The sequence below is a fragment of the Etheostoma spectabile genome, chromosome 22, assembly GCF_008692095.1.
Source record: "Etheostoma spectabile isolate EspeVRDwgs_2016 chromosome 22, UIUC_Espe_1.0, whole genome shotgun sequence".
NCBI lineage: Eukaryota > Metazoa > Chordata > Actinopteri > Perciformes > Percidae > Etheostoma > Etheostoma spectabile.
Window position 1 is genome coordinate 16,629,866 of NC_045754.1, and position 11,824 is coordinate 16,641,689.

The window sequence follows — 11,824 nt, forward strand, 5'->3', positions numbered from 1 at the left end:
ATATATATATATATATACACAGTATATTGCACAAGTTTGTGATACGGAAAATTCATCCTCACTACATGTTTTGATGATAGTGGTGGAAAGCACATTCTAACACACCAGTCCAAAATCCCCCATTAAGTAGTCAATTGCGTTGGGATCATCTACAAAGACCATAGCGAATGATTGACATCATTTAGTACTGAAAATATTCAGTACTATTAAACACAAACCCTTGTGTTTTGTATGGAATCATCGGCATTCATAATGGTTCCCCACTTGTTAGGGTTTAAACCGTGAAGCGGTAGAACCCTTCTATGTTTGTCCGGTTTAGTTATTATTATTGTTTGTTGTCTGCCGCGCCGGCTCAAATTCCCGTGATCAATTGGCCACATGGTGGCGCTGTAATTAAGACTTCAAAATGCAAACCTTGAAAGGCCATGCCCCCCACACCATAAGTCTGACTGACTTGAAATTTCTCACACAGGTGTAGCTTAATGAGCTCTACAAAGCCTCAATGATCATTAAGGTCTACCTAGAAAATTGTTCAAGACCCCAAGGTATCTTCACTTGGGGTAAGGGCTCATTCCCTACCTGAACTCCATCGGTTTCCTGCTGAGAAACCATGGCCTCAGATTTAGAGGTGCTGATCCTCATCCCTGCCGCTTCACACTCGGCTGTGAACCGATCCAGTGAGTGCTGAAGGTCACAGGCCGATGATGCCATCAGGACCACATCATCCGCAAAAAGCAGTGATGAGATCCCCAACCCACTGAACTGCAACCCCTCCCCACCCCGACTACGCCTCAATATCCTGTCCATAAATAGTCCAACCTTGGGTTAAAGCATGTCCATATCGCAATTACTCTTCAAGTTATTGACTAATAAACTTCAAAAGGGTCGTGGCTCTGGACATAAATGTAATGCCGTAATGCCAATCATCACAAAACTCACAGGGTATGTTCAGATAAGTGCCCCAGATATACCCAGACAGTTTTCATTAAATACACCACTAGGGGGCGCTGCAAGCGCAAGATAGGTGAGTGGCAGTCCAATCAACATAAATCTCTCTGGATTTGTCCTGATAAGTACCTGAACAACGCCCTGAATGTTTCACTCAAATTGAACACTATAAATGCAAACAAACTGCAGGTGATATAGCGCAAATCAGGCTATACATGACTAAATGTTGGTCCAATCAACACAAAACTTCCAGGAAATGTCTACATTATGACCTCACACATACGCTGCAAGTCTCATTCCAATTGACCACTAGGGGGTGCTGTAAAGGCACAATACCTGGATGTGGAATGACGCAAATCAAGATTTGTTATTTCTTGGAATCGCAGCTTGCACCTTTATTATTAGCAATTGTTTTTGTGTTGGTCATCTGCTTTTCTCAAATTGCCGTGAACTGGACTAAGTTACATATCACACTGAATTGAAAATAAATGTTTTTGACAAATCAGTTGTAGGAATTTTAAACAAAGTGCACCGTTTGTCCAGTCGTCACAAAGCTTGCAGGATATGTTTAATAAAGACGTTGGAGCACATGTGTAAAATTACTTTGAAGTCGCTATTAACACCAACACTTTGTTATTTTTCATTCACTGTGTCCATTCCATTCATCTATATCTGCATTATTTCTTTGCCCTGATCATCTCTTCTTATCTCTGTCCTCACCTGATCAGCTCCCTTCTTTTTCTTCTTCTTCTTGCCCCAGCAGCCGGAGCTCTCTCCATCGCGGCCGTTGGCGTCACAGAGCAGGCCATCCAGCTCCTCCAGCCCCACCTGCTGGCCGTGGGATGTCTCGGCAGCCAAGCGGTACGACAGGTTCCTCAGGATGCAAACACAGTTCTCTACAGTCTGGAGATTTAGAGAGTCGGGAGAGATGGAGTGAGGCAGAAGGACGAAAGGGTGGGGAAAGGGAAGAGGAGATGAACAAAAGAGAGATATAAATGAATACAGTGAGAAAGTTGAGGTGCTAGATTTCTGTTTGATGCCATTTAATGAAACATCTCGCTTGAAAACAGAGCAAACTCAAAGTCAAAGCATGCTGATAAAAAAAACGCCCACTCTCACACTTTTACACTATCGCCCTTCCACCCCCACCCACGAGCCAGACAGACGGAGAGAGTGAGAGACGGAGAGCGACAGAAAGGAAAGGAGAAAGATAATCGGTACGGTAATATGCTTCTGAATTTTGTTTAGCTTGACTTTGAAATGAGATAAGAAGAAACCCAGGTAAATTAAGAAAAATGACAAGCCCGATATAGTGTATCACACCCCATTAAACAGCAAGTTCAGATGCGAACCAGCCAGCCGAGGACTGCACGAGTGTGTCTACATGAGCGCAAATAAATTCCTACAGTGTATGGTGTCTATGGTGTACGGTGTGTACTTTCACCGAGTGTGTGCACTTGCATGTGTGTGCTTAGTATCAGTGATAAAGGGGAGTCGAGTCAACAGAGTGGAAATTAACAAAGACAAATCATCAATCTTCTCTCTGTCTGACCGTTGGTTTACACAAAAACAACTAAGGAGTGCAATTGAACAGCCTCAAGGGACACAACAAACAAAACAATGTCTCACTCCAGCGAGCTGCAGTCATGTTTGAAATTCTATTCACATGCTATCATAGAATGATGTAGGAGAAGTAACATTCTATTTACAATTGACTTTGACATTTCATATTTCGATCTGTTATTTAACATCTATTCGCAGTACCCTGATCTTTCCAGCTGCATGGTTTAGGAAATAAAATGACTCCTGATTGTGGTTTAAATGAATATGAGCTATTTCTGTTGATGAAAGGTTTTGTCTGTATGACCTTGTGGCTATTAACAAACTGTGCTTTTAGAATCTGCTTGCCCATAACATTCTTCTTGCAGTATGCATCCTCCTGCAGTAGCAACCGCATTTAATGCGGGCTGTTAAAGTTACTATATGTAACTTCCTAATGTTTCTGAAACTGTGTTATTTTTCATCTGATGATCATAAATGACCTGTAACAGCAAATGACACTTACGCTATTTTTTATTAAATGCCTTTGTTCGGGTCTGATTTTTCTGCGAAATTACAAAATGATTTACGGTAGGCAGACCGGCTCTACAGTTCCAAATTCTGACCGGTCACAGATTTCGCTGTAACACCGGCAAAGCCTGTGTTAGGGTATCCAGCCAGGTAAAAAGGTAATAATTTGTATTTTTATTTTATTTTAAAAGTTATTTCTTGTAGTTACGGCTGATACTGGGGTAGGGCCATCACAGAAAAAAAAGGAAATTAAATGAAGAAGAACTAAAAGCTAAAAGGGAAAGTGACAGACGACGGTCTGGCTTTCATCAGATGGAGACAATTACGGAATTGGAAATGATTCAAAACCCACCCCAAATTGGCCCTCAGATATGTAGTATGTCTCTTTCTTTAACAAGATAACTGTACAATACGCAATGTGGTTTTACGTCAGTAGCCTATATGAAATTACACCCCTCCTCCATGTAGCGCCTTATTTTCTTTTCCCTTGTCCCCCTGTACTTGTGTAAAGTGTCCTTGCTTTGGCTCGTGACACACTGACAGCCGGTTTAGCTCACGATACATCCAAGTAGTCTAAGTTGCTGTATGCAACACTTGAAATGTAACGATGCATCTGTAAAAAAATTCTCTTAAAGGGGCTCTAAGCAATGTCACACGTTTTTTTGGCATTTTTTGTCACACGCAGCACATATCTCACTAATCGCGAGCTGTCTGTCCCCAGAACACACTGTAAAAAAACGCGGCCTCTGTAGACAGCCCTGCACCACGAAACAATTTCCAACTGTGTTCCAGCCTATAACCGACAAGAAGGCGTGGGTTGAGTCATGAACGCGCATTGTGGAAGTAGCCTACGTGCTAACGCTGCTGCGGTGATGGCTCAACCAACTCCTTTTTGTCGGTTAGAGCACCTTTAATGTAAATGAATGATTTACAGTGTGAGCAAAACATTCATCACAACTATATGATATCCAGGTAACGCTAACATACATACAGCACTGTAAAGAAAAGACAGCAGGTGTAGTGAAAACACTACCATTTTTATCCAAAGCGGCCGGTAGAATCAACACAAACTCTAGCCACTTTAAATGTTAACATCATATAGTCTATAGAATATCAGCGTCCTATTGGTTGTGTATGTAGAATAACGTGCTTAGTCTTTTGGGTCTTGAACTATCATTTAAAATGACTGTATCAGTTAAGTTAATTGGCTCTTAGCTGTGTGCTGTTACATAATGTGAAACCTATTGTAATGTCTCTAAAACGTCCTCATATCTGTGCAATTCCTCATAGCGTAATAGCAGTAATCTGATGATTTTGTTAAATGGGACAATCGCCTATAAAACATAATTGTCACATTACATATAGTGAATATTTCTCTGATCTAGCGCATTTCTGTCTGAGGATCTGTGAACATGAAAGGCAAAGAGGAGAGAGAGAGAGCTGAGATTGTGATGATCAAAACGCGTATCCTGAGAGTGCTGGTGATGGAAATTTTTTGTGAGAGCACTAACCGAGACAGAACTGATTATACAAGTATTTGGGCACATGAAGTGCTAGTGGTAATAAGTGCTAATCAGTTATAATGTTACTCGAACAACCTCAGCTTATGTAATTTCTGCTTAGACCGAAGTTACAAATACATTTTAAAAAAAATAATATGCACAAAGTGCATATCCAAAGTGGAGCTATGAGATATCAAGGATATGTTGTTAACTCTTTGAGATCTATTTTCGAGTAAGTCTTTTTAATGATGACCCGATTGGTCTGAGTAGAGAGTGTGAGGAGGTAGTCTGGGCAAAGCAAGTGTGCAAAAAAAAAAAAAGACAGTACAAAATGAGCACATGGCTAACGTGCACGGCTTTTTCCATCAGTGACCACATGCTGTTCACCTGCCAATCAGTCTTTGTTACTGTGGCGACAGCAGTACTCCTCTGGTGACTGCAGTCAGATGGTGAAGAGGGGCGGGCGGTTAAGCAGTGATTAAGAATGGCTATTTAGAGAGGCTGGGAGACAGGGAGACCTTGAGAAGTCAGCCATCCACAACACTTTTTATGTAGTATTGACTGGCCCTCACATACTATGTCGTGAACACAAACACGGCAACAGGAATGTGTCTTTGCACGGAGAAACACATAGTGAACATAAACCAGCTCAACTCTGACTACTGGCAGAGCTAAATTGGCGGCAAAAAGTGCTGCAACACTTTGAATTTGGGAGCTTTCATTTGCCCAAAATAAAACATGTTGATGAACTGCATGCTCCTTGAAAACTATAATTTGTCTTCCTCGTGGCTGCTGGCAGTGAAAGGAGGTTCAGCCATTGTTGTTGTTTTATTTCTCACCTCCTGTTCAATGAGAAGATTTCACCACTTCAGAGCGGGAAGGAGACACTTTTTTCTTTAAGGATTACGTTTGAAAATAAGAGCATACACTTTAGCAGTGCAAAATTACAGACATAAACAGCAAGCCAGGACGCACACACGCACACACACACACACACACACCTTGCTGTCTATCTCGCTGCTGCCCAGAGAGGTTTGGATGACGTAGAGCAGAGCATCTGTCAGGCCGTCACACTCCCTCATCCTTCTTCTTGCCTCCTCACCTGCGGAGCTTACATTCCTGCAACAAACACACACACACACACACACACACACACACACACACACACACACACACACACACACACACACACAAAAACACGGTCAGAGTATGTGTGTGCTGTATGTGTTTGTGTGTGCAAAATAGAAAAAGAAAAAACAAATGGGAAAATAAAGAGAGTTGGTTAGAAGGGAAGACAAGACAGGAAGACAGATTTCAGAAAAACGAAAGCTGGTAGCAAGTAGTGTAGAAAGACAGTGGCAGAGAGACAGACAGAGAGAGTGAGAGAGTGAGTGAGAGACAGACCAAGGAACTTGGCAGCTCTTTCAAAACTACACAATTGAAAAGGGACCATTAAAATTCTGGATACATTTCAATCTATGCCCCAAAGGCTCGCTTCAATTTAAAGCACTTGACTTGAGCCCAAAAAAAAAGAAAAGGGAGAAGAAAAGCTGCTTAAGTCAGACTGTTGTTTCCGGAACCAGCCAACGCTCACAACACCAACGCTACTTTGATAATTTAACAATATTGTACCATTTATTATTAACACCTTTGCCAATATGATGATATTGGTCATTTGAATTGAACTGGAGGTGCAGGTGGGTGGTGTTGGGTTGGATTTGTTTGGGTTTCAACATGGAGCTGTCTGTGAAATAGATACACTCGGTCCAAGATACTGACTCATTTGCTAGTGTCAAAAACATAAATATGAAACCAAAGAGTGAGGCATGAGGTAGATTTATTATTGTATTTCCCTTCCTCATCCCAAGAATGAGTAGACGCAGCTGATGTTTCTGTAACTTTAAAAAAATGACATGATTTGAGGTATTCACAACATTATGCATCGACCTGAGCATAACGATGCTTACGTGGCAGTGGACTGACTCTACAGTGAGTAATTATGAGGCTGCATGATATATGTAAATTAATTAGGAAATGTTGCACACTATTGCCCATTAACACAAACTGGAAATAGTTAGGATGGGCATACTAATAAATATAACCAGAAAATTGAGGAATACGTAAAAATATTTTTAAATGAATAATCAACGTGGAAGGGAGCCATGCCAGAAATAGCAGAAGAGATAATTTTGATATACAATATAAACTTACATGATGCTATGAAGACAAAATAACTGACAGGTTTGTACTCAAAACACAGGAAAGTTCACACACAACTTTTTCTTACATGTTCCTGGAGTTAATTTTCCAAAGAAAGCTTAACAAATATATAACTAATATTGAATCTCCTGCTCAAATGAAAAAAACACTGATTGAAACATAAAAGCAAGATTTGTTTCTAAGTGTCCTGAAGACATACATAGCTTTTAGGGAAATCAATATTAGAGGTATAGCAAGCATAGTCTAGTATGTGTGTCTGTCTATGTGTACAGTAAAGAGACAAACGTATACACAGTGTCACAACCATGCAATATCTTTCCTCAGCATTGTCACAATGTGCAAAATCAATTCTTGTCAATTCCGTTAAAAGTGACCGTGGAAGAAGAGAGTGGTTATATTGCACACAATATTTTCCCTGTTAGTGCAGTGGTAGTTGCAGAATGGGAATACTTTACTCAGGGGAAGCAGGTACACATAGAAGTTGATGAGCATAGAGGTTTTGAGGTTATTACTACAGTTCATCCTCTGGTGGCCATATTAGAGGCCTACAATTGAAAAGCCATGAAAAGCTGACTGTGATGTTATAACTACTTGGCTGTCGTAGTATTTATTTCTGCGCTGCTTTTGACTGAGAATGGACTCATATATAACTAAACGGACTTTGTGTTTAGATGATACCTACAACACTTCAGCCACTAGGAGGCTATCGAACATAACTACTTTAATGTGGTTTAAACAGGGGCTAATGTGTATCTTGTAGCTGTATTTTAACTTTATCAAACCACAATGATGCTTCTTGAGGGTTGAGTTTTGAAAAAAGGAACCAAGGACTGAGACAAGACAATTACACACTTACCGGATTTGCTAATATCTCTGTGTCATCATACCATTCCATTATGGGCTTTAGCTACAATACAACTGTGCGAATATACAGCCATGGCATTAATGTTTTTTCATATCTCTATTAAGTCTTGCCTGGTTGTTACATAAGGAACTTTTATTTGAGGACATAAGTGCAATGAACCTCCATTACGCTGCCGTAGCGATAAGGGAATCATGGTGCAGATAGCTGGCAAAATAGAGAGCAAGAAATCAAAATAATTAACAACCCAATTATAAGTTTGGAAACAATAAGTTTGGTAACCCAAGTTTAAACATCTTTGTTTTAAGGGGATATATTGTACAACAGACAATAGAGGTGTGAGCGAGGAGACGCCGTGATGGCATGAATGAATAAGTTCATCCATCACATTGGCATTATAAAGAGATCACAGCTGTTTTACCAGTCATTGAGATGAGGTCAATCACTCATTGTACTGATGAGAAAGAGAAACGATCGAGAGAGTGGTAGACAGAGCAACTCAATTAAAACTTCCAGAGAAGGTCAAGTCATTTTCACACGCTTTGAATGCTAATGTTAAAACATTCGCACAATGAAAAAACTCGCTTAGCAGTGACACAATTCTCTGTTGACTCAATGCAAAACAACAGAACAGTGAGGAACACTTCTTCTCGGCTTATGTTTAAACACCAAAGACAGGAGGTGGGTGGATGAGAGAGAGAGATGGTGTATTGCTTTAGTGCTCAGCCTTGAACGTGCTGACTTCTACTGAAACTTCCGTTAAGTTTTTTTCTTTTTTAAATCTGATGCCTTATCATGGGTGAAGGTGATAGCTGCACAACATAAATGTTTAAGTATTGAAAACTTTCACAAAATGTATTGATGAATGCCTAAAAACGCCATTGCTTCTGTTTATATAGCCATAAAGGACTAAACTCAAAAGGGGGAAAAAAAACTGAGACTTGAAGGCACTTTCACTGATGGACCAACTTTTGGCAAACTCCTGTTTCTCTATTGTAAATCTTCTTCACACACACACAGAGCCTTGTAAAGCATGCATTACTTATTTGCTTTGTCTACTGTGTATAAATAGACACAGTGGGACACAGTTTGAGGCCTTCTATACATATATATATATATGCACACTACCGGTCAAAAGTTTGGGGTCACTTAGAAATTTCCATTGCATTCCATTATAGACAGAATACCAGCTGAGATCTGTTGCATTGTTTCTTTTTTCCTGGGCAGCAGTTTTTTCTCAGTTAGAAACAGTCAGTATTTTTTAAAAATGATAACAGATTAGTGAACAGAATGTGCCTTCGGAACATTGGAACGGTTGCTGATGATGGGCAATTTAGATATTGCATTAAAGATCAGCCATCCACTCAGATCAGCTGGTATTCTGTCTATAATGGATTAGAATGGAAATGTGTAAGTGACCCCAAACTTTTGACGAATAGTGTATATATATTTTAAGATCATTTTTGGTGGCATTTTTGCCTTTAATTGATAGGACAGCTGTAGATAGGAAAGGGGATGTGAACGTTATCACGATGATTCCCCTTGCTTGTCTGACCACTGGGCAGTTAAAATGAGGGAATTAAGAACACGGCCAGGAGCATGTCAATCGAAGTTCTCCATTCCTGCATTTCCCACACTTACTTATTTTAATGTCATACTGAAATTGCCCCTCATTGTCTTGAGGGGAATACATACAGCAAAGGGCCAATAATAAGGGCAAAATAATCAAACCAATAACTAAGGACTAAGGCTTGGTGCTGGGACGCACGCTCAACCAGGTGAGGTACCAGGATGCCTCCCAAATATGTTTTTTAAATGGTTTTCAAACTAGTTTTGCACTGCCAGACCACATCATGCAAGCCCAGTTTAGTCAGACTAAAGACTGAATAATTGGTTTTCCTTTCAGACCAGGTGTTGTAGAAGTACAATTCCGCAACTCCATGTCCTATTTCTTGCACAATTTGTAATGAACACCTAAATGAAAAATAAAAGATATGAATAGTTTTAGTTGACATTTCCACAACAGCCACATGTTTTTCCAGGCTGAAAATTATAAACACAGACCAACAACATCCCTGTGAGTGGTGCATTAATCCAATCAGGTGTAGGACAGGTCGCAATCACAGGTCGCAATAGAATCTATTAATGTTTTTTTCTTCTTTTAAAGTAGAAAGCTATTCTGTATGCTTTTATGCTCCAAGATAATTAAAATGATATGGCATATAGCATATACAAAATAAAATAAAGCCATAAAGTACATGATCTATCACAACATTTAAGGTCCCTACAGCTTGTTAGCTACTAAAATTCCATGCAAATTTCTGTGCAATCTTTTAAATACCTAGAAATAGTCTTGTTATGCCTTTAACTAATTTGGCAACCACTACACTGCTCTGCAAAGGCATCTCCACAGCTGTCACGTAGAGAAGAACATTGCTGTGTGTGTGTTTGTGTGCAAATGTAAGAAAGCGTGTGAACATACCAGTGTGTGTGTGTGTGTGTATGTGTGTGTGTGTGTGTGCGCACGTGTGTGTGCGTGCATGCTTTTGTGCTTGTTAGTCTAGTGGTTCTGTAATGAAGCATGAAATATTGTGCCTTCCTGCAACACGCCTTTCCTTCTGTGCTAGTTACTGACAAACACAACAAGGCTAGGATTTCGTATGCAGAACATAGCCTGCTAAGTTTTGTTTTCTGGGTGTGATGTTTCCTCTGGCATTTTCACATCATGCTGTGTTGCATCACGGAATATTTAGATAATGCTAGCTTGTTTGTTTGAGTCAGCTTCCTCACTCTGACATATGGGATTTATGGACCCTGGTAACATAATCTGAGTATACGGTTATTGCTCAGAGAGAGAGAAGGAAGGAGAGAAAGAGAGAGAGAGAGAGAGACAGAGAGAGAGAGAGAGAGAGAGCAGATCAGATGGCATATTTCATAAGAAGATGAAAGATGAGGATGGAGCGTGACATTTTAAGCAATGTGTCTGTGCATGGATTTTAAAAACACTTTGCCGAGAGTGTGCACCTACATGCTGGTTTTACTTCTGTGTGTGAGTGTTTGTGAATGTCCTTCAATTTAACTGGTAATCTCCACAATTTAACAAGTCCATTACAGGCTTACACTGAATCCTATCTGATGTCACTCCTCATTAATTCAGTCTGACTCATTAGACTGCCTCATTAAATAATTACCTATTGAGCAAAAAGACACAGAACTTAATTAAGCATCCCATTCAGAATTTAAAAGTTGTTTTTTTAGGTGCAGTTAAGTAACAGGAAAGTGCCATGGGTTCTAGTGCTTAAGAGCAGGCCATTTCCCAACTTTACCACATAAATGTTAAAACAATTTTCAAAAACACAATGTCTAGTTATCCAAGAAACGGATACTTTTGGCATTAAATGGTAATATTAAGTCATTTCTGTCTTTAGTACAGTATATTGGAAATGGTGGCAGTGGTGTGGTATGAGCCCTCTTTCTGGGAAAAAAATTAAAATCAAATTAAATATGTCTTAAAGTGCCGCTGGGCTGGCATCATTAGAAATACATTAAGACAAAAGTGATTTAAACAAACAACAAAAAATAGAGAATGAAGAAACTGTAAGAGTTGACTGAATTCAATGAATGTATAGGACAGTACAATTAAACTGAAAAACTATATTTATACATTAAACACACTGCATACTAAACAACTGATGAAGGGGTTTGGATGAACACTGAAATCCAGTGTTCTTTAATTAAAGCTTTGTTGGAATATCTATCTATCTATCTATCTATATCCATATATATAGATATATATGTAAATCAGGGGTGACAAAGATAAAACACCTTGCCAACTTACACTTTGCTGATCCCAGACAGCTGTGGTTAAATTACAGATGTTGTGTCCTATAAGAGTTTTTCAGAATATTTAAGACTAGTGACTGTAGATGTTGTAACAGTAAAATAAGTATTATAACATATCCTTTATAAGGGGGGCCCTCTTAGTTTGGGTATTAAGATGTCAACCATGAGATGAAACATCCATGATTTAGAGATCTTTGTTTTCTAATAAAGGCATAAATGCTCAGAAAAATGATTAAGAAATTAAATGTTTGAAGCCAAAGGACCGAAGGAACAATTAATTTACTTTGAAAAGAGGGCTTTCCCAGAGCAAATATATCCTTCTTTGGTCCACTTTTTTTTTTAAACAATGTTTTTATTGATTTTTCATTCAACTTTTAAC

The 11,824-nt window shown here is 39.4% G+C and overlaps 1 protein-coding gene across 1 annotated transcript in view; it reads right to left on the reverse strand.

Annotated features, from left to right (window-relative positions):
- ctnnd2a (catenin (cadherin-associated protein), delta 2a) overlaps positions 1-11,824 on the reverse strand; it is a 147,969-nt gene that overhangs the window by 45,514 nt on the left and 90,631 nt on the right. The window contains 2 exon segments of the mRNA XM_032503765.1: positions 1,669-1,851; positions 5,522-5,639. Of these exon segments, the coding sequence (XP_032359656.1) occupies positions 1,669-1,851; positions 5,522-5,639 (301 nt within the window).